Here is a 22623-nt window from a genome sequence, read left to right as displayed (position 1 = left end):
TTTCTCCTATCAATAGGGAACCTACGTAAGGACTCTATATGGGCTCTTGGATACCCCATAAGGGAAAAAGGGCAGATTTTTGTTTATAACACTTTCTTCCTTTCTTTTTAAAAAGGCATCATTAAGCAGTTGTTGGCTTTTAAGGAATTGTTGCAGAGTGCAGGGGAGAGAGAAACACAGAAAGAATTCATATGATCCACGTTTCCCGCTTTGCTGCATTGTGTATTCGAGAACCTGAACTCTTTATTAATCTGCCCCACATACACCCCAAAATATCCTTTTAGTCAAAATAAAAAAATTCCTTCCAGTAGCACCTTAAAGACCAACTAAGTTAGTTCTTGGTATGAGCTTTCGTGTGCATGCACACTTCTTCAGATACACTGAAACAGAAGTTGCCAGATCCTTCTATATAGTGAGAAGGTGGGGAGGGGTATTACTCAGAAGGGTGGTGGGAATGGGAGATTGGCAGATAACTGAGATGAGCCTGTTGACGACTCTTAACGACTGCAATAGGTCTTACAGGAAAAGGCAAGGGGTGAGAAGGTGAGAAATGGCTTAGTCATGTATAATGAGATAAGAATCCAATGTCTTTATCCTTTTAGTGTTTTTCATGTGTCAATGCAAAGGAAACCCAGGATCAAACATTGGCCCTGAAGATTTAGCTCAGTCTACAGGAAACTAGTTGCGTGGTGCAATGGGTGGCCCCACACATCTCCATCGGCACCCCCCCACTGGCAGCTGTTGTTTGTTTCTTGTTATTAAATGAATTTCAAGGCCACTTTCCAGAGGAACTATCTCACCCCCCCACCCCCACCCCCAAGGCAGAATACAACAAAGCAACATTTAAAATTTAAAACAGCAGTAAAAAAAAAATCCCCACAAAATTAACAGCAGCAGCAGATAAAACATCTCTTAACTAGAACAATAATAAAATCACTTGAATGCAGACCAGAATAAAGCAGTTTTCAGTGTTTCCCTAACAGTCAACAAAGCGGCAACTATATGAATCTCCCTGGTAAAGGCATTCCAAGGATACGAGGATAATAATAACAGTAATAATATTCACCCACTTTACAGGATCATTATAGGGATTACAACAATTTAATATACACGTAGCACTTTGAATGCATGAAAGCACCATATAGATAACCAAATATTTATTATCTGTTATTTCCCCCCCCAAGGCAGCATCTTCCTATCAGCGTTAGAAACTGAGATGTGAAAGCTAGGAGCTAAATAGCCCCTTAAACCTAGGTTTAGGGACACTTTTTATAACAAGGATACAAAGCTGAAAATGAATGAACTGCAGCTAGAATATTATGTTCATTTTTTTACATGGTCTAGTCCTTCCCCTGCCCACCCTCCTAATATTCTTAAGAGGGTCTCTTCTCCAGTCTTCAGAGAGTAGCTGGAAGTAGGGAGGCAGAAAAAGGTCCTTCTTTCCTTCCACTCTGCAGTTTTTCTCTGATATCTTAGGCGCAGTACTGTGTCCAGAGCTCAGAAGCTCCTGGTGCTAATTAAATTCCCTGTCACAAAATGTGCCTAGAAAAATGGGAGTTTCAAATGCTGCTTCCTATAGAAAGGCACGTGAGACACACACATACACGTCCCCCCCCCAATAGTCTGGGCTGGTCTTTGCCAACCATTCCTACTAGTCTCCAGTGGCAAGGTCATGCTGGCTGTGGCTGATGGGATTTGTAGTCCAAAAGAATTGGAGTGAGCCAGGTTAGCGATGACTTGGCTAAAGAATTCGCTACTTCACAGCAGCTGCTTTTAATAAGCGCCAAAGTTAGCAAGAGCGACACTGGGTCATGTTTCACCTGGACATGAAACAAGAGGCTAAAATTTGCTTACTGCCAGCAATAGGTAAAGGTAAAGGGACCCCTGACCATTAGGTCCAGTCGTGGCCAAACCTGGGGGTTGCGGTGCTCATCTCCCTTTACTGGCCAAGGGAGCCGGCGTACAGCTTCCGGGTCATGTGGCCAGCATGACTAAGCTGCTTCTGGCAAACCAGAGCAGTGCACAGAAACGCCGTTTACCTTCCCGCCGGAGCGGTACCTATTTATCTACTTGCACTTTGACGTGCTTTCGAACTGCTAGGTTGGCAGGGGCAGGGACTGAGCAACGGGAGCTCACCCCATCATGGGGATTCGAACCGCCGACCTTCTGATTGGCAAGTCCTAGGCTCTGTGGTTTAACCCACAGCGCCACCCGCGTCCCACTGCCAGCAATATTACCATACTAAATCAGTGATATGGGGTCACAAAGAGTTGGACACGACTAAACGACAACAACAAGTCAATGATAGCAGCACATTCCTATGGCTAGAATAGTTAAGCTATGGAATAGTTACTATGGAATTCGCTCCCCCAAGAAGCAGTATGGGCACCAGCTCAGATGGCTTAAAAGAGAGCTGGACAAAATGTTTCCACTGTACCTCCACTGTTATGCCTCTGAATACAAGTTGTAAGGGAACCAGGTAGTATTTACAAGTCTCAGGGCATTCTCAGTGGTGGCCCCCAAACTCCTATCCAATGGACCTGTGCTTTGGCCCTTCCGCTCTAGCATCCAGGTGGGCCTAGATTAGCTTCCGCTGCACGGCTGCCTTTAGTAGATTCCTTAAACAGCTCAAAAGCAGTTTCTCCTATCAACCTGTTCTGCTGTGCCTGGTTTCCTATTTATGCCTTGCCTCGCTCCTTTGCACAGCTCTTTCCTGTTAAGTTAGTAAATAAAACAAATAAATAAATGCAATGCAGTTCAAAGCTGCATATGGCTTTAGAACTGCATGAATACGACTTGGGGCAGGGGCGGGGGAAATAACGTGAATAGGTTTCCAACATCTGCTTGCAGTGCATTCACAGATGAAATCTCTCTCTGAAATCAAATTTCAAAAAGTTAAGCTTTAAGAGAGAGAGAATGAGCGCTGCCTGCTACCTGAGAACTACGAAAAGACCAGGTGCTCTGAACACTGTAATACCTTTTCACCAGTTGCATTATGTATTTAAGCTTTGAACAAAAAACATCCCTAGATTTCAATTTGCTTCTCCCTGTACGGCTGCATTCTAAAATAGTTTTAAAAGTTTTCAGAAGTTCTCCTGGGAACTTTGTGGAGGGGGGAGGAAATAACACAGGAGGGGGGCAGTTCTTTCGCACACTTTCGCCACAATAAAACTCCATCTCCAGGAAGAGGAAGAAAAACACCACCCGCAGCCCCCCCCCCCAAAAAAACCAGACCCCTTTTAAGACCCCTCAAGCAAAATCTCTCGTGCTTCTTTGTGCAAAACTGGAAGGCTTGCAAGGTTCCTTCCTGCCTCCCCAGAATTGCCTTCAGAAAGCCCAGCCGAGAAACAACCGCCTGCCCCTATAAGCCACTTACTCTTAGGCAGAGCTCTTCCCACTGTCTGTGCAAATGCTCAACTTGTTCTTTCAGCACCATCACATCTTCCGCAAGGATGTAGTGCGCCAGGCCCTTCATGCTGCCAAGTTTGTTTGCGTTTTGGTTCCAGTTGGCCAGCGACTTCTCCAGCTCCTTCATTGAAACACCAAAGGGGGTGGGGGAGACACGCAACAACAGACCCTTTCAGAGTAAGCTCTGGGAGAGATGTGTGTGTGTGTGTGTGTATTTTCCTCCAAACCTTTTGGTTAATCCTATGATTGGCCTGTAGGAGGGGGAAGGGAAATGGGGGGGTGGGGAGAGGAGGTGGAGGAGGGGAGGAATTTGCATATAGGAGCAGGCTGTGACTAGATGGGAAGGGGGGGGGCGGAACTGCACTGGGGCAAGCGGCTTTATCCTTGCAAACTGCAGTTGTAACTTTCAGAAAGGGGCAGTAATTCAATCCCACATCCTTGAGATGTTTGGGAGATTCAATAAAATTAAATTAAAAAGAGAGAGAATCTGTGGTGGGGTCCTGTTCATGCTATTCATGCTGCCTGAAACTAGTACAGTGGTACCTCAGGTTAAGTACTTAATTCGTTCCGGAGGTCTGTTCTTAACCTGAAACTGTTCTTAACCTGAAGCACCACTTTAGCTAGTGGGGCCTCCCGCTGCTGCCGCGCCGCTGGAGCACGATTTCTGTTCTCATCCTGAAGCAAAGTTCTTAACCCGAGGTACTATTTCTGGGTTAGCGGAGTCTGTAACCTGAAGCGTCTGTAATCTGAAGCGTCTGTAACCCGAGGTACCACTGTAGAACAAACCCATGCATGTCTACTCAGAAGCAAGCGCCCCCCCAATTCTGTTCAGTAGAGCTTCTTCCTGTGTATAGGATTTCCTTCCCCTCCACCTTAAGGGTGGGGGGTGGGGAGGAGAAGGAAACATGCTTTGAAGCAGAGTGTTTTTGTGTTGTTTTTGTATCACCTCAACAACTTAGATCAGAGCCGGGTGTGTGGGTGTGGGTGTAACAGTTAAGAGTGTTGGACTAGGACATGGGTAGGCAAACTAAGGCCCAGGGGCCGGATCCAGCCCAATCGCCTTCTAAATCTGGCTTGAGGACGGTCTGGGAATCAGCGTGTTTTTACATGATTAGAATGTGTCTTTTTACTTAAAATGCATCTCTGGGTTATTTGTTGGGCATAGGAATTTGTTCTTTTCTTTCTTTCTTTTTCAAATATAGTCCGCCACCCCCACAAGGTCTGAGGGACAGTGGACCGGCCCCCTGCTGAAAAAGTTTGCTGACCCTTGGGCAAAAGCCTCTCTGAGTTTTTAGGTAAAAGGAACTCTCCACAGACTTCAAGATGCCCTAGGAAAGTGCATGCAAAGCAGCAGCCTCAAACTGCAAATATGCACAGGATTCATTTGCAAATCAAGACCCTTATAGTGCTCCCGGTGGAGTACAGGATCAGGTTCAAGGTGCTGGTTTTAACCTTTAAAGCCCTATACGGCATACGACCCTCGTACCTACGGGACTGCCTCTCCTGGTATGTCCCGCTGAGGACCTTACGGTCTTCAAATAAAAACATCTTGGAGATCCTGGGCCACAGGGAGGTTAGGCTGGCCTCAACCAGTGCCAGGGCCTTTTCGGCTGTGGCCCCGATCAGGTGGAACGCTCTGTCACAAGAGACCAGGGCCCTGTGGGACTTGACATCTTTCCGCAGGGCCTGCAAGACAGAGCTGTTCCACCAGGCCTTTGGCCAAGGCACAGTCTGACCCCCTGTCTCCTTCTGCAATCCTCACAGAACTCTAGCCAAATGGTTGCCATTAATTTGACTCTGAATTGATTTTAGAATGTATTTCAATTAATTGACTGTGATTTTATGTAAACTGAATTGATTTTAGAATGAATTGATTTTAGAATGCTGTATTACTTTTACTGTTGTTAGCCGCTCTGACCCGGCTTTAGCTGGGGAGGGCAGGATATAAATAATTATCATCATCATCTTATAAACAACAGAACTATGTGGATGCTAAGGGGCAAAAGGGAGCTACAGAACTGCTCCAGATACTGGAGGGAGAAGGTGAGGTTGTAACTCCACAGGTATAAACCCTTCTCCACAGGCTGATTTTTCCCATTCCAGATCCGCCATGCTGAAAACCCATACAACCAACTTTTTAAAGGAGCTTGCGTCTAAATAGAAATCTATCTTTTTTTCAAAGACTTTTATCAGTTTACCAAGAGTGCCCCTGCCACTCTCAAAGCAATACTTTAGCTTGCAACCTTAATTCCAAGAACATTAGCTCTACACTAGCTCAGGATGGTTGCCCCAACCTGCTTTCCAGTGCTATTTCAGAGCATCAGGAGTTGGGAGTGTGGATATTCTTTGAATCAGCATTCCTTAACCTGGTGCTCTCCTGATGTTATGGAGCTACAATTTGGGAGCTGTAGTTGAAAAGATCTGGAGGACAGGTTAGGGAAACCTGCCTCTAATCATTCAACTTGCATAAATTTACTGGGACGAAAACAAATGAGAAGAGAAAGGCTCCTGTAGAAATTAGGACGTCAATAGCCAGGCAAGAGGAAGCCCATTTCCCAGAAGCACTTGAGGCTTCTGCCCCACTGGGCAGTAAGGCTTGACTAGGACCTGGGAGACCTACTCGGCCATGTAGTTCACAAGGTGACCTTGGGTCAGCCGTTGCCTCTCACAGCCTAACCTCCCTCACAGGGTTGTTGTGGCAATTCATTGAGGATGAAAGGGGGAGAATCATGTACGACACCTTGAGCTCAGTGGAGAAAAAGTTGTGTTGTAAATGCAAAAGAGGAACAATCTTTTGGTTTTAAAAGCTAAACTAGGGAAGTGCCATATTTTTCGCTCCATGAGACGCACCTGACCATAAGATACACCTGGTTTTTAGAGGAGGAAAACAAGAAGAAAAAATCTGAACGAAACAGTGGATGTATGATTTTTGTGGTTCATGATATGTGATTTGACGGTGAGTTTGGGGTAGCCCAATGCAAAAATCCTGAGAATCCATGTGGATCCATGCTTTGTAACCACGTTTTTGCGCTATTGTGGCCCCACGAAACAGTGGGTGATTTTTTGGTGCAGGCTATAGCCATGGACATGCTCTGGGATCTGATGGTGAATTTGGGGTGGGCATGTTTAGCCTGGAGAAGAGGAGGTTAAGGGGTGATATGATAGCCATGTTCAAATATATAAAAGGATGTCACATAGAGGAGGGAGAAAGGTTGTTTTCTGCTGCTCCAGAGAAGCGGACACGGAGCAATGGATCCAAACTACAAGAAAGAAGATTCCACCTAAACATTAGGAAGAACTTCCTGACAGTAAGAGCTGTTCGACAGTGGAATTTGCTGCCAAGGAGTGTGGTGGAGTCTCCGACTTTGGAGGTCTTTAAGCAGAGGCTTGACAACCATATGTCAGGAGTGCTCTGATGGTGTTTCCTGCTTGGCAGGGGGTTGGACTCGATGGCCCTTGTGGTCTCTTCCAACTCTATGATTCTATGATTCTAATGCAAAAGTCCTGAGGATCCATGTGCTTTTACCTTCCCTCTCTCAGGCAGCCTCCTTTATTGCTAGAGTCCCTTATCTCCCTCCGATCACTTGTCGATCAGCTGCTCAGTGGCTTTGTTTCAACACCCCCTTCCCTCTTTCTAAAAAAAAAAAGCACGGTCTGCTTTTTGCCCCTGGGCAATTCAGCTCCAGGGACCACACATTCACTCCATAAGACGCACAGACATTTCCCCTTATTTTCTGGGAGGAAAAAAGTGTGTCTTACGGAGCAAAAAATGCGGTAATTGACAATTCAGGGTTTTCTTTACCTTGACGTGTTCCTTGGCGGCCTGAAGCTCAGCATGCTGGACTGGAAGAGGGTCTTTTATTCTTGCCTTCAGCTCCCGCAGCCTGTTGCCCAGGTTTCCAGCTTGGCTTTTGCAGCTCTCCCAGGTCTGTAATTTCGAAGAGGGAAAAAGAAAGACATGAAGGGAGCTAATGGACGCCAGTAGACATTACTTAAAAGGATGGACGAAGCTAGTAACACCTAAGCCCTGAGCTATTTTGTTGCCCTCTTTACTAGACAGGACAACTTGGTGTGCAGAGGTAGAAACTGACACTCAGAAAGCATCATTGCCCGACTCAGCATCCAAGCCAGGGCTAGTGTAAGAAAATTCAGAAGCATTCAGGATTTGGGGACCATTTGCGAACACTTGCAAACACTCAGGCCTTTGTAAAATCTCAGGAGCCAGCAAAATAGGAGTGGATTCAGATCCTGAACCATGGGCCAGGATTTATGTTAGGGGGGCAGGCTTCATATTGGGGGGGACAGAACCTCAGTTATTTTTATTGATTTACTTGATTCCCCCCCAGCTACGCCTGTGTCCTGAACTCTTTTACTCCCCTGCCACACGGTCTAGTTTTTTTTTTTTTAAGGTAGGCATTCCTTTGTGGTGTCAATGCCATAGCATTACTTAATTAGTGCGCCTTGGGCTTGCCAATCAGAAGGTTGGCGGTTTGAATCCCCACAATGGGGTGAGCTCCTGTTGCTCGGCCGCAGCTCCTGCCAACCTAGCACTTCGAAAGCACGCCAAAAAGTCCAAGTAGATAAATAGGTACCACTCCGGCGGGAAGGTAAATGGCATTTCTGTGCGCCGCTCTGGTTTTGCCAGAAATGGCTTAGTCATGCTGGCCACATGACCCAGAAAAACTGACTGCGGACAAACGCCGGCTCCCTCGGCCTGTAAAGCGAGATGAGCGCTGCAACCCCAGAGTCATTCGCGACTGGACTTGTCAGGGGTCCCTTTACCTTTATTTACTGCCTTTGGGACAAGCTTTGTTCTGCAATTTGTGATGGCTCTGTGTCTCTAAACGTACATGTTGCTTTCATCCTGTTCTCAAGATGAATCAACACCAGCTTGGAAACTCCATTATAGGAATATGGGGGTTCCGAACTCTCGCCAGGGTCTTCTCTTATGCTAAATACCTGCAGGGTGCGCTGAAGCTGCTTTCTGATCTTCTCCAGCTGAAGCTGGGTTTTGCTCCAGGTCTCTTGCACATGCGTCATCTTGAGCTGTAGGGCAATTCTGGCCTCGGGGTTTGCCACGTCAAGTAACTTCTCCCCGGCCGCCAAGGTCAAGGCGTGCTTGGTCTGCCACCTCTGAAGGAGGATCTCCTTTTTCTAAAAAGAAAACAGGAAAACATGCCCAAACTATAATCATATAGAGCCAGTGTGGTGTAGTGGTTAAGAGCGGTAGTCTCGTAATCTGGGGAACTGGGTTCGCGTCTCCGCTCCTCCACATGCAGCTGCTGGGTGACCTTGGGCCAGCCACACTTCTTTGAAGTCTCTCAGCCCCACTCACCTCACAGAGTGTTTGTTGTGGGGGAGGAAGGGAAAGGAGAATGTTAGCCACTTTGAGACTCCTTAAAGGGAGTGAAAGGCGGGATATCAAATCCAAACTCTTCTTCTTCATATGAACACACAGAGACATGGCCACAAAGGAATAAAACAATACCAAACAGTTTTAGTGGAAAAATAATTCCTTTTTAAGAACCACTGTTTGGAGAGTTCTTTTTTAAAATGTTCTCTCAGTCTGGTTTCCGCAGGATTTGTACAACGATGTTGTTGTTTAGTCATGTCCGACTCTTCGTGACCCCATGGACCAGAGCACGCCAGGCACTCCTGTCTTCCACTGCCTCCCGCAGTTTGGTCAAACTCACGTTAGTGGCTTTGAGACTCATGTTTGTACAACGATAACAATGCCTAATATTTATATACAGTGGTACCTCGGGTTACATACGCTTCAGGTTACATATGCTTCAGGTTACAGACTCCGCTAACCCAGAAATATTACCTCGGGTTAAGAACTTTGCTTCAGGATGAGAACAGAAATCGTGCTCTGGCGGCAGCAGGAGGTCCCATTAGCTAAAGTGGTGCTTCAGGTTAAGAACAGTTTCAGGTTAAGAACGGACCTCCGGAAGGAATTAAGTACTTAACCCAAGGTACCACTGTACTAGATTTGAAAAGACACAAATGCTTAAAAATAATAATTCTCCCTGGATGTCCACCAATAAATTCAAGGCAATGTGTGGGGTCCCTCTCAGTCATTTTATCCAAACAACTTTTGTTGGTAGGTTAGACTGAACGTGTGCCCCCCCCCTCTCTCTCTCTGTGTGTAAAGAAGGCCTCACATCCAGTCACCCTGAGAATTTTGTTGCTGAGTCAGGATTTGAACCGAGGTCTTCACAGTCTATTCCAAATATTCTCCACATTACATACACCCCCACCAGGGGCAGGAGAGGAGAAACAGCCAGGACAGCTGCAGAGCAGGTAGAACAACTACAATCTTCCTGCTCTACTTTTGTTGATGCTCCCCCAAAAAGGAGAAGAGAGATGCTGAACCATACTTGGAGAAAAAGAGATGAATTAATATTAGAGGTAGCTGGAATAATTGGATCCACTGCTTTACGAAAAAAACGAAGTCAGTTTTTAATGCAGGGGTGAGCAAACTTAAAGCTTGAGGGATCTACTTTATTTTTCCCTAGGACCCTGGAGCCAGGTGTGCAAAATATTGACTTAACCTGGCGGGCATTCTCCAATAATTAAGGAACAAAATGCCAGGAGTTTCTGATCAGGACCAAAACAAACCTCTTGAGTCCTTCCATATATAAAAAAACGACCCTACACTTGGTCTCCCCTCAAGCATTCTATTTCAGCAACCTAATTTATAGGGGGAATTATTTTCTGTTATTGCTATAGTTAAGACAACTGAGAGTCAGAAATAATTTTCCGTTACGCTGCAAACCACCTAGATTCTGAGCGATCTTCTGCCCACCCCTACTTTAACGGATGCCAACAGATGCCGAGTCCCCTTTAAGTTTTCCAAGCTATTTTGATCTTTTAAAAATGCAATGCTATCTATGTTTCGCCGGTTGTAGGAAGAGGAGGCCTAACCTTGACGTCGTGACTCAGATTCCTGAGCTGGTGCAGACTATACTTCTCCTGACTCTCCACAGCAGCCATGAATCCACTTGTGTGCACGAGGATCTTCTTGATGTCTTGTAGTGAAGTTGTGAATTTTTGCCATTGCTTTACAAGACTGTCAATCTCGCCCTTTCTCTGCTGAGCTGCCCGGACGATGCTTTGCCACTGTTCCTTCAGCAGGGTGAGTTTGGAGAGAAACGTGGTCCTGAAGTGGTCAGAGATTAACTTGTCAGTCATGTAGCATATTCTTCTTCTTCTTCTTCTTACTACTACTACTACAATTTATATCCCACCCTTCCTCTCCCAAAGGAGTCCAGGGCAGCAAACACACAAACGATAGAACAATTAAAAACAATTGCACTACAGATTTAGACTGGGAACAATTTCAACTTGAAAGGCTTGTTAGAAGAAGGTTTTCCATACACACAGATGTCGCCTGTCTAATACGTAATGGGAGGGAATGCCAAAGGTTAGATGCCACAACACAAAAGGCCAGATTCCTATATTATTTGGAATGGACCTTTTGATAATGTGCTACTTGCAGGAGGCCCTCACCTGTGGTGTGGAGTGATCACCTGGGTATATAAGGGGTGAGACAATCCTCTGCTCGGCTCCATGACTCACTGTTTTAGGCACGGTGATTTATTCAACCCTCCCTTAAAAACTGTTGTCGAGTTCAAGCCTTAGAATGCACACACCCCGCAACTGTACCCCAATTTGAAACACACAACCGAGGCATATATCTCACCGGTTTTCGGCTTCTCCCGATTCCAGCACGTGCAAAGCCTTTGACATGATAGAATCAAAAGTCTGCTGGTTCACCAAGATCTCCGCTTGCAATGTCTGTAAACACCGAAGGAAATGTTTTAATTATGCTTCGTGCAAAGGGAAAGATTAAAACCACGGCACAAGTAGAGACCTTTGCAGAGCCCTAATCTGCCTGGGCACTTTATTTGCAAGAGTTCTGCTCCTGCTCTTTGCAGATGTGAAATCTACACCCACAAAGTGCAGCTGAGAAGTGTTTTGAGAAGAAAGAAGGAAGGAAGAATGCCTTGCCCTCCTTCTTCCCGCAAAGGATAAGTGTGGCATGTTTACTTTGGGAGTGGGGAGGGCATCTTTCAGCCAAAGGGCCACATCCCAGGAGTGGGCAGGGCCAGAGGAAAAAGAAGGCAGAGCAATGGTTGTGGCCCTTACTTCTTTACATTTGAGCCAGACTGTATTTAACTAAATAATCCTTTTAAGGCAGGATGAAACTTGGGCACAGGAGGACTAAATATTAATAAATTATTATTATTATTTTTACTACTACAGTGGTGCCTCGCAAGACGAAAAGAATCCGTTCTGTGATTCTCTTCGTCTAGCGGTTTTTTCGTCTTGTGAAGCAAGCCCATTGAAGGATTAGCGGATTAGCGCTATTAGCGGCTTTTAGCGGCTTATCTGCTGATCGGATCAGCTGATAAGCGGCTTAGCGGCTTAGAAAAAGGGGGGGAAAGGAAAAAAACCCAGCAGGAACTCGCAAGACATTGTCGTCTTGCGAAGCAGGCCCATAGGAAATTCGTTTTGCGAAGCACCTCCAAAACGGAAAACTCTTTCGTCTAGCAGGTTTTCCATCTTGCGAGGCATTCGTCTTGCGGGGCACCACTGTACTACTACTACTACTACTACTACTAATACTACTACTATTACTATTACCAACATTACAAAATTCCAGCTATTTTCTACTCCAATACTTCAACCAATACTTTATCAAGCCCTGACCATGCCTTCACCTATGTCTTGAAGATGCAAGGTAGCAGAACGACAGGCTGCAAAGATTTGCTAAGATGTACCATCCCAGATTCTCAGGGACGCGGGTGGCGCTGTAGGTTAAACCACAGAGCCCAGGACTTGCCGATCAGAAGGTTGGCGGTTCGAATCCCCGCGATGGGGTGAGCTCCCGTTGCTCGGTCCCTGCTCCAGCCAACCTAGCAGTTCGAAAGCACCTCAAAGTGCAAGTAGATAAATAGGCACCACTCCGGCAGGAAGGTAAACAGCGTTTCCGTGCGCTGCTCTGGTTCACCAGAAGCGGCTTAGTCATGCTAGCCACATGACCCGGAAGCTGTACGCCGGCTCCCTCGGCCAGTAAAGCAAGATGAGCGCCGCATCCCCAGAGTCGGTCATGACTGGACCTAATGGTTAGGGGTCCCTTTACCTTTACCTTACCATCCCAGATTACAAGTAAGGAATAGCATACTCTCTCATATAAAAAGCCTTCTGCTTATAGGACACTTGCAAGTTAGGAACAGAATTGCTTTTTTATTATTCCGTTGTAGTGGAGCAATGGAGACAAGTTTTTCCTACTGTCCGGGGATAGGCGATTTGTGGTAATATCACAAATGCTATGGTCTTTTTTTCAGTATACCTAAAACCCTTTGCTTATTAGGGGCTACCCCACACTACCATAGTGTTATCTAATCTCTCAAAAGCAGGGGGTCCATGGCTTGGCTTTTGGAAAATAGGGGGTGTTTACTGATTAGTAATTTGGGAACCACTGCCCTAGAGCGACCTCAGGAAGTCTAATTGGCTAGAGAATGAAACTGTATCATGGCAAAATATAACTCAAGGCCCACAGACAATGATTTGCTTGGTGTGGCAATCAGATCCATCTTTCTGCTCTGGATTGGGGCCGAAACAGTGAGGAGCATTACCTCATACTCCCTCTGCTGTTTCCGCAATCCCTCTAGGCTGCCCGCCATATCTTCCCTCAAGACCTCTTTCATTTTCTCTTGGAACAGCACCCACTTTTGGCATCTCTGAATGAACGTTTCATCAGACTGAATGCCCTGCAGTTCACTGCAATGAAAAACAAAATTCGAAATCAGTTCTGCAGCCGTGCCTTCTGCCAGTTACGCTTTTAGTCGTGCATGATTGTGGCCCAGCTGGCAAGGGTGGCTTGTGCCCATTGGGACTGATGGGGCACAGGGAGCCGTACAGTAGGTGGGGCCAGATCCAGTGACTCGCAGAGCTTAACACGAATCAGCAGTGTGATGCAGCAGCAAAAAAGGCTAATGCTATTCTCGGCTGCATCAACAGAAGTCTAGCGTCCTGATTGAGGGAAGTCATAGTCCTGTTCTGTTCTGCATTGGTCAGACAACATCTGGAATACTGTGTCCAGTTCTGGGCACCACAATTTAGGAAGGGTGTTGACAAGCTGGTGTGCAGAGGAGGGTGACCAAGATGATCAAGGGTCTTGAAACCAAGCCTGATGAGGGAGTTGGGTATTTTTAGCCTGGAAAAAAGGAGTGTAAGGGGAGATATGATGGCCATCATCAAAAGGGCTTGGACCCAAACAAATGGATTCAAGTTACAAGGAAGGAGTTTCTGACTAAACATCAGGAAGAACGTTTTTTTTACCAGCATTTCTCCAGAGCCATAGCTTTCTTCTGAGTCCATTGCCAGTTCAGATCCTGCAGTCTTTTTGAAGTGAAGTCACTGAGCGGAAACCTAAAGCTGAATTCATTCAGACTCTCCATCTCGGGTGATAAAGCTGTGAGGACCAACATCTGGCTCTGAGAAAAAAGGACAAGACAGATGAGGCCACTGGTTTGCAAAAGCCTATCATGTTTCCTGTTGGGCAGTTCTTTTTGGCGCAATGTGCAAAACACCAGGTGCCAGGAAAGCCAAAGGAACAAGAGCCACCAATTGCTATGCAAGGAAGGACCAGCTAGGGAAGATCAGAACGGCCTCAAACGAATTTTTTAAACAGCCCGCTTTGTTCTTGAAGAACTGATTATGCTCCTCTATATTTTCCTCCCCTGCCGCCCAGAAGAGACTAGTGAGTTGCAATTCCAAACATCTGGTGGGTACCAGGCTGGGAAAAGATGGCCTATGGGCTTTTATGGCTTACCATGAGTAGATCTGAGTCTTCAGTGCCTTGGTTCAGATTTTCCAATACTTCCGTGAACCCTTTAACATGATTCTCCAGGTTTTCCAAGCAAGTCTCAAAACGTTTCAGCTGTAAAAGGTCAAACTGAGGAGAGAAATTAATATGCTGATGTTTGCAGAGGTTTAATTTTCATTTTGATTAGCCAATCACCTTATTTATTATTTTGAACTTTTCTTTCTTTTATATGGTGCTCTATGTTGAACATTGTAAACTGCCCTGATACCGGGGGTGGGTGGGGTGGATATCTGTACTAGGATGCTACCTTTATTTGCCCAGCGAAACTGTCACAAAATAGCGTGCTTGCTTTTGAGTTATCCAGAATTCTCAATTGGGCTAGAAGATGATTAAAGGGGAGGGAAAAGAAAATCTTGCAAGAGTCAAGGCAGAATTTGGGAGGAGGCAGCTGACATGCAAATGAGGCGCCATGGAGTTGCAGCAAGGCCTTCTGGGAAAAAGAAACTTAACAATGGCTGCTTTGCCATCTCTGGAAACAGAAAAATGAGCATTTGCTCACTTCTTATGGGGTCTTCGCTGCGATATCATATCCATCCGGTGCTGTACCAGCTGCACTGGCTCCCGGTGGAGTACAGGATCAGGTTTAAGGTGCTGGTTTTAACCTTTAAAGCCCTATACGGCCTAGGACCCTCGTACCTATGGGACCGCCTCTCCTGGTATGCCCCACAGAGGAACCTACGGTCTTAAATAAAAACATCTTGAAGGTCCCAGGCCACAGAGAGGTTAGGCTGGCCTCTACTAGAGCCAGGGCTTTCTCGGCTGTGGCTCCGATCTGGTGGAACGCTCTGTCACAAGAGACTAGGGCCCTGCGAGACTTGACATCTTTCCGCAGGGCCTGCAAGACAGAGATGTTCCACCAGGCCTTTGGCCAGGGCGCAGCCTGACTCCCTCCTCTGGCAACCTGCACAGAATTTTGCTTAACGGTGGCCATTAATTTGATTTTAATTAATTTTTATAATGAAATGTTTTTAGAATGTTGGATTATTTGATTATTTGATTGCTGTTAGCCGCCCTGAGCCCAGCTTTGGTTGGGGAGGGCAGGATATAAATAAAATTATTATTATTATTATTATTATTATTATTATTATTATTATTATTATTCCATCTACTAAGAAGAAGGATAGGTGGAATACAGGAAGAAATGAGGAAACAGACTGTTCTTAGGTGGAAATTAATTTTGCCCCTGATCAGCTGGTGGGTCGTGGGGTTCTAGTAAAAAACAGCACAGATCCTGCAAGCCTGAAGCCTGCCAATCCATGGTGCAGGCGTATAAATTTGTATGGCCAATGGCATTTCCCAACAAATACATTTGGAAAAAAATCCCAGAAGCATTATTCCTCCCCCCCCCCACCAGAACCTGTTGACATGTAGGAGTTAACAGCAAAGCGACCCTCTCAGAAGTACCTCAATCTCATTTTCTTTCATCTGTAGCATCTTCTCCAAATAGGAGATCCTTTGAAGTGGCTGGAGTTTTTCTGGAAGAAGTGGTTCTGTGGGCTCAGCCAGCTGAGCTATTTTATCTGCCAGCTCAGAAACGGGAAGAACACTTTCTTTGATGTTCTGAAGGTCCAGTTTCAGCATCTGGAAAGAAAGGAAGATGCATCAAGAGAAAGAAACGAAGTATGGTGTTGGTTCCACTCTCAGCCCGATGTGTCCGCCCTCAGACCCAGATGTTTCCCTGACCCTGGGCACAGTAGGCCAGAATGGAAATCACTTTTGTGATTTGGAGTTCTCCAAATTTTGCAATGAAGTTCTCGTCTCTAAATGTGCATATCAAAATGTGCATACAAACGACAGGATGAAATTCATTCGGAAATGTCTGTTTTGTAATAAAATAGGCTCAATATTGGAAATCAGAAGAAGTACCAACATTGAAAAATTGGCAAAATATTTTTTTTGAAATGATTGAATTAGCAAAAATGATGGCAACAATTAGAATGCAATCTAATCAAAATCTTAAACAGGAATGGAAATGTGTAGAAGAATACCTGACCAAAAGATGCTCCAACAAGAATTTATTGATATGGGTAGACTGATTTCACAAAGATAAACTAAGCTAAGCTAAGCTAAACTAAGCAGATATATAAGATTGAATGCTTAATTATTAAGATACAAAATTACAATCTCAATAATAAAGTTGCAAAATAATAACAAGGAAGTCATGCACGGGTGGAGGGAAGACACAGGGCAAGAAATAAGAAATGGATAAATGTTGGTACATAATGAAATGTGAAAATGTGAATTGATGAATATAATGCATATCAGAACTTTATTAGCAAAGCCAACAGGCCACAGCTATACAAGAATTAAAAATAAAATAAAATAAACATAAAGAGGGGATAAAAACAAACAAAAGGAGGTCCGTCAGATGAACACGTCTGTCACTCAGATGGTGGCCCTCAATTTCATAGCTCTCTCGATGTACCTTGCGACCTTCTCTGTTGTCTGACTGTCCGTATCAGATAAGAGAAAGAACAGTATAATGTCTTGTGGACGGCCGGGGTTGGGGAGAATGAGTGGAGTAATAATCTCATTCCTTAGGTCTTTATAAAGGGGGCAGGATAGGAGGACGTGGGACACTGTTTCCGTGTTACCATCTCTGCATGGGCAGAGTCGTTTTTCAAATGGAGTCTTTTGGTAACGACCTTCGAGTACGGCAGAGGGAAGATGCATATGTATCAATATGTAAAGATTTCATATATGTAAGGTAAAGGGACCCTTGACCATTAGGTCCAGTTGTGACCGACTCTGGGGTTGCGGCGCTCATCTTGCTTTATTGGCCAAGGGAGCCAGCGTACAGCTTCCGGGTCATGTGGCCAGCATGACTAAGCTGCTTCTGGCAAACCAGAGCAGCGCACGGAAACGCCGTGTACCTTCCCGCCGGAGCGGTACCTACTGATCTACTTGCATTTTGACGTGCTTTCAAACTGCTAGGTTGGCAGGGACAGGGCCTGAGCAACGGGAGCTCACCCCGTCGCAGGGATTCGAACCGCCGACCTTCTGATCAGCAAGTCCTAGGCTCTGTGGTTTAACCCACAGCGCCACCCGCATCCCATTTCATATACGTATTGCAACATTAATAATAAATAAATTAAGTGCAAAAAAGAAAGGCGAAGAAGGCTCAGAGCTCAAGGGCATCCTGATCAAATTTGCAGATGACACCAAACTGGGAGGGGTGGCTAACACCCCAGAGGACAGGATCACACTTCAAAACGACCTTGACAGATTAGAGAACTGGGCAAAAACAAACAAGATGAATTTTAACAGGGAGAAATGTAAAGTATTGCACTTGGGCAAAAAAAAATTAAAAAAAATGAGAGGCACAAATACAAGATGGGCGACACCTGGCTTGAGAGCAGTACATGTGAAAAGGATCTAGGAGTCTTGGTTGACCACAAACTTGACATGTGCCAACAGTGTGGCGCGGCAGCTAAAAAAGCCAATGCAATTCTGGACTGCATCAATAGGAGTATAGCATCTAGATCAAGGGAAGTAATAGTGCCACTGTATTCTGCTCTGGTCAGACCTCACCTGGAGTACTGTGTCCAGTTCTGGGCACCACAATTCAAGAAGGACACTGACAAACTGGAACGTGTCCAGAGGAGGGCAACCAAAATGGTCAAAGGCCTGGAAACGATGCCTTATGAGGAATGGTTAAGGGAGCTGGGCATGTTTAGCCTGGAGAAGAGGAGGTTAAGGGGTGATATGATAGCCATGTTCAAATATATAAAAGGGTGTCACATAGAGGAGGGAGAAAGGTTGTTTTCTGCTGCTCCAGAGAAGCGGACACAGAGCAATGGATCCAAACTACAAGAAAGAAGATTCCACCTAAACATTAGGAAGAACTTCCTGACAGTAAGAGCTGTTTGACAGTGGAATTTGCTGCCAAGGAGTGTGGTGGAGTTTCCTACTTTGGAGGTCTTTAAGCAGAGGCTTGACAACCATATGTCAGGAGTGCTCTGATGGTGTTTCCTGCTTGGCAGGGGGTTGGACTCGATGGCCCTTGTGGTCTCTTCCAACTCTATGATTCTATGATTCTATGAATAGTGGTGGGACAACAATGAGTGGGCAGAGAGAGAGGACTGGGAAGAGATGGTTTCAGAAGCTGAAGGGGTAAATAGGGCTAAGTGAGCTGAGAGAGTCCTTGGCACAGAGAAGTCCAGAATCAGAGGCAGAAGTGGAAGTAAGAGAGTGGGAGAAGAGAGGCCAAGAGGCAGAGATTAGTCTGGTTGGTGAAGCGTCACGGGTGTCTCCCACCCCAACCTCCCAGAACCAGAAGAGGCATGAAAAGGGTGGAAGAGAACTTGGCTGCATACAGGCACAGTCTCTGATTGCTTGGGGAAAGCCCTGGAGAGGAGGGGACTTAGATGGCTGTGAGGAGCTGGGGCTTTCAGTCTTTCATGGAGTAAGACCCACAAGGAATGAGCTGCTGTGCTCATTAGGCCTGACTCTCTAACGAGTCTGTGGAGATCATGTTTTTGCTAATAAAGAACTAAATCTAACTTTGATCAGAGTGGGTCAGGATGGGGCTGTTCTCTTATAGAACTGCAAGGAGGAGAGAAAAAGGGAGGGGGAAACCTGGCTGGACGCTGGAAGTGGAGAATTGTGACAAGCAGCCTTAAAGGTAGTAGAGGGTCAGTCAGGCTGTGTACCTGAGATTTCATGGGCTGCAATCCCTGTGCACAGACGATTAACATTACAAATAGAATTAAGATACGCATTGCGCTCCTTGGTAGTTCTTTATCCGGGCGGGTGGGTGGAGATTTGGGAACATCTCCTCTGAAGTGTATAATTTAATACAATTTCCACTTAACACCAGTTACCTAAAAAACCGTGCTTTCTGGATGGGAATGGCAGCTGTGCTGTTAATGGGCATAAAGTAAGTCTAAAATGCTAATTTACTGCCATTAAGGACAAATTTCGCCAATGTGACTAATGCATGCCTGGCATCCAAAGCCCTTTTCTCTTTGTGGCGATGCTCTTTAAGGCCAAATGAGCCCGTTGCTTCAAAAACGATCCATTTAAATTTCTTCCCATTAGACTTTGCATACAATTTATTAAGGGCACAAACACATTTCTATCCGCTCCCGGGGGGAAAACGCAAGAATAACTTTAACACAAGTCCTCAATCTCACCTAAAACTGTTAGCACAGGGAAAGGGTTCGGCTTAAAAGCTCATCAAGTGCCCAATTGGATTCCTAGCAGTCATTCACAACTGACAAGGGGTGTAACATACCTCCCCGTCCATTAGGGTTCTTTCTCTGGTATTATTCTTCACAAAAGGAAGAAGAATAGTTTGGCTCTCCTCCACCGATATCTGGAAAGGGCTATTAGCACCGGGTGGATTTAATAGCTGCTTCATTTATGACAAAATTATCCTGGGTTTTCTTTGTCAGCAAGAGATACAAAACTGCATCGTAAAAAGCCACTTCCATTTTTAGAAGAGAGCCGAAATCCTTCCATCTCTGAGCTACTGGTGAGTTCTGCTGAGGCCTTCTGTTCAAGAAGACAATGAAACACTTTCCCTGAGGCTTGCGGTGCCGACCAGTTCACTTAAGGCAAAGAAGGGTCCCGATCAGACAAAATTGCTGACACCTTTGGCCTGAGCCCAAGAAGCTTACCTTGGGGCAGGGGAAGAAAGCATCTAGGCTGCATCAACAAAAGTATAGTGCCCAAATCAAGGGATTGAATAGCCCCACTCCAGTCTGCCTTGGTGACCCATACTGTGTCCAGTTCTGGGCACCACAATTTAAGAAGGAAGTTGAGGTTCGATGGCCATCTGTCATGGACACTTTATTTGAGATTCCTGCATTGCAGGGGTTGGGTTAGATGACCCCCCTGGGGTCCCTTCGAAATCTACAATTCTACAACACAGCCTGGCAAAGACACTCAGGGAGGGTGCAAGACAGGGCTGGTGAGGGGTGTGGCCTGAGGAGTTCCAAGGGCCACATGCAAAGGCTGGAAGGCCATTTGGCACCCACCCCTGATTGCCTCCACACCCTGAGATCTTTTTATCTTCTTCTTCTTTGGCGATCACTTGGAGTTGAGTAAGATTGTCTTCCATGAACACTGTTTTAACAGTGAATCCATAAGTGACTGTGGAGCCCAATTCTGGATCCACACGTCCTTCCACATTGGTTTCCAGGCGGGAGTTGATCACGGTGTGGATTTGCCAAGCATGCTTTCCTCTTAGCACGTTTCTCCCTTTCGTCCTGAGTCCGAGCGTCTTCAAAGCCCATGACACCTTTGGTAAAGGCTGTTCTCCAATTGGAGCGCTCACAGGCCAGTGTTCCCCAGTTGTTGGTGTTTATACTACATTTTTAAATATACTTTATACTATATTTTTTTATATGTAGTTTAGACTACATTTTTTGTTGACCACCAGCATTACACTTTCCATTTTTAAGTTCGGAATAGTTTAGTTGTTTGGAAGACGAAAATCAGGCATCCGAACAACATGACTAGTCCAACAAAGGTGATGTTGAAGAACCATTACTTCAACACTGGTGATCTTTGCTTCTTCCAGTACACTGGCATTAGTTCACCTATCTTCCCAAGTGATATGTTAAAATTTTCGGAGACACAGTTGATGGAACCTTTCGAGGAGCTGGAGATGGTGTTTATAAGTAGCCCATGTTTCACAAGCATACAGTAAGGTTGGTAGTACAATAGCTTTGTAAATAAGCATTTTGGTTTCCCTGCGAATGTCCTGGTCCTCAAACGCTCTGCACTCGCAGATAGAGCATCCCTTTCTTATTCTTCACCCACTTTCTAGGCAACCACACCATGGAAATCCCATTAACCTACCTTCACATCCTCGACCTTCTGCTTAAGGAAGTCCATCGTATGACCTGCAGCCACATCTGCCAAAAGGGAACCATATTGCTCTTCATACTTGTCCACCTTGGCCATGACTTCAGCATGTAAACCAATGTAAGATTCCCAAAGTTGTAAAGATGCTTGTGCTTTGTGTAGGTGATCTTCAATTTCTTTGTTCATCAGTGTCCATCTAGGGAAAAATAAATAAATTAAATGCAGAATTATAGCAAACACTTCAATTACCTCTCGCTTTCCTTAAGAGCACGTCTACCTGTCTTCCTATGGTTCATTCATACTAGGGAAGAGCACTGAGTGACTTGCTCAGCATAAGACTGGGAAAACGTCACGCGCCACGGTTGATGGACGTGTGTTCTGAAGTGTGGAGGGGACTTCTTTTCTTTCTTTAGGCAGATAAATGCACGGAGCTAAAATGTGCCACATCACTAGGCTGCTGATCACAATATTTTGCATGTGCGGCATGTTTGCCAGAAGCCTCAAAGGAAGTTAGTTGGCTCCTAATGCCAACCTTAGATAAGATGCCAAACTCATCTGATGGGATTTCCAACGATTAGCTTCCCGGTGATGAGAGCACCAAATTTGAAAATGAAACAGGAAGCACACAGGAAATCACAGAGGGGAAAGCTGTGGCCTTCCAGGTGTTGCAAGAATGCAACTTCCATCATTATCTGGACATTGACTATGCTAGCTGGAGGGCGATAGGTTCAGCAATATCTGGAGGGCCACAGATTCCCAATCTATGCCAGTGGCGTAGCGTGGGGGGTGCAGGGGGGGCCGGCCGCACCGGGCGCAACATCTGGGGGTTAGGGTTAGGGGGCGCAAATCCACGGGTTAGGGGGCGCAAATTACTTGCCTTGCCCCGGGTGCTGACAACTCACGCTACGCCACTGATCTATGCATTAAGCCATCAAGATGGCTTGGAGAATAAACTGCCTAGCTCTGGCTTTTAGAGACTGAATCTCGCTTAAGCTCTGATCAAGGTCAAACCGTTTTTATTTTCCAGGGCATATGATGTTGTGATGCTGGTTAGTCTGCTGTATTGCTTTAGTTGCCATTAAACTGTCTATTTCTAAAACAAAGGTTTCGTCTTACTGCTTAATTATATTCATCTTTTGGTGTGATTAATTGTATACCCCCAGGGTATATGAGTGTAGGCCTGAACACAACATGGCAACTGTGTTTCTACTGCGCATCTGGACACGCCTACTAAATGGCCTGGTTTGAACATAACAGTAAGCCAAACTATGGCTAAGCATGAATGTGCAAGCGTTTGGGTACTCATGGTAAAAACTATTGCTGCTTCAGTTCCCCTGCTGTTGCACTAACTAGAGCTAAGCCATAGCACACACAGTTGCTATGTCTGTGCGTTTCACCAAAGGGTAGAGATGGGGGTGAGCAAGACTGGGTTTTATATTCCTACAGGCAGGATATTAACGATGACAGGTTCCTTTTTCCAAGCACCCCGAAACCTGGGCAGCAGC

The 22623-nt window shown here is 45.6% G+C and overlaps 1 protein-coding gene and 1 long non-coding RNA gene across 2 annotated transcripts in view; one reads left to right on the top strand and one right to left on the bottom strand.

Annotated features, from left to right (window-relative positions):
• The window catches only part of SYNE2 (spectrin repeat containing nuclear envelope protein 2), a 258420-nt gene that overhangs the window by 41019 nt on the left and 194778 nt on the right, over nucleotides 1-22623 (bottom strand). The window contains exons 85-94 of the mRNA XM_083516520.1: nucleotides 21113-21314; nucleotides 15710-15886; nucleotides 14252-14374; nucleotides 13759-13913; nucleotides 13053-13197; nucleotides 11114-11208; nucleotides 10336-10570; nucleotides 8368-8562; nucleotides 7211-7336; nucleotides 3377-3529 (exon numbers count right to left, since the gene is read on the bottom strand). Of these exons, the coding sequence (XP_083372646.1) occupies nucleotides 3377-3529; nucleotides 7211-7336; nucleotides 8368-8562; nucleotides 10336-10570; nucleotides 11114-11208; nucleotides 13053-13197; nucleotides 13759-13913; nucleotides 14252-14374; nucleotides 15710-15886; nucleotides 21113-21314 (1606 nt within the window). The remainder of the gene's footprint in view (nucleotides 1-3376; nucleotides 3530-7210; nucleotides 7337-8367; nucleotides 8563-10335; nucleotides 10571-11113; nucleotides 11209-13052; nucleotides 13198-13758; nucleotides 13914-14251; nucleotides 14375-15709; nucleotides 15887-21112; nucleotides 21315-22623) is intronic.
• LOC310685961 overlaps nucleotides 1-22623 on the top strand; it is a 209270-nt gene that overhangs the window by 184909 nt on the left and 1738 nt on the right. The gene's annotated exons all lie outside the window — the stretch shown is intronic.

This window comes from Podarcis liolepis (genome assembly GCF_965112155.1).
Source record: "Podarcis liolepis genome assembly, chromosome: 1".
In the NCBI taxonomy this organism is placed as follows: Eukaryota; Metazoa; Chordata; class Lepidosauria; order Squamata; family Lacertidae; genus Podarcis; species Podarcis liolepis.
This window is presented reverse-complemented; position numbering and strand designations above follow the sequence as displayed.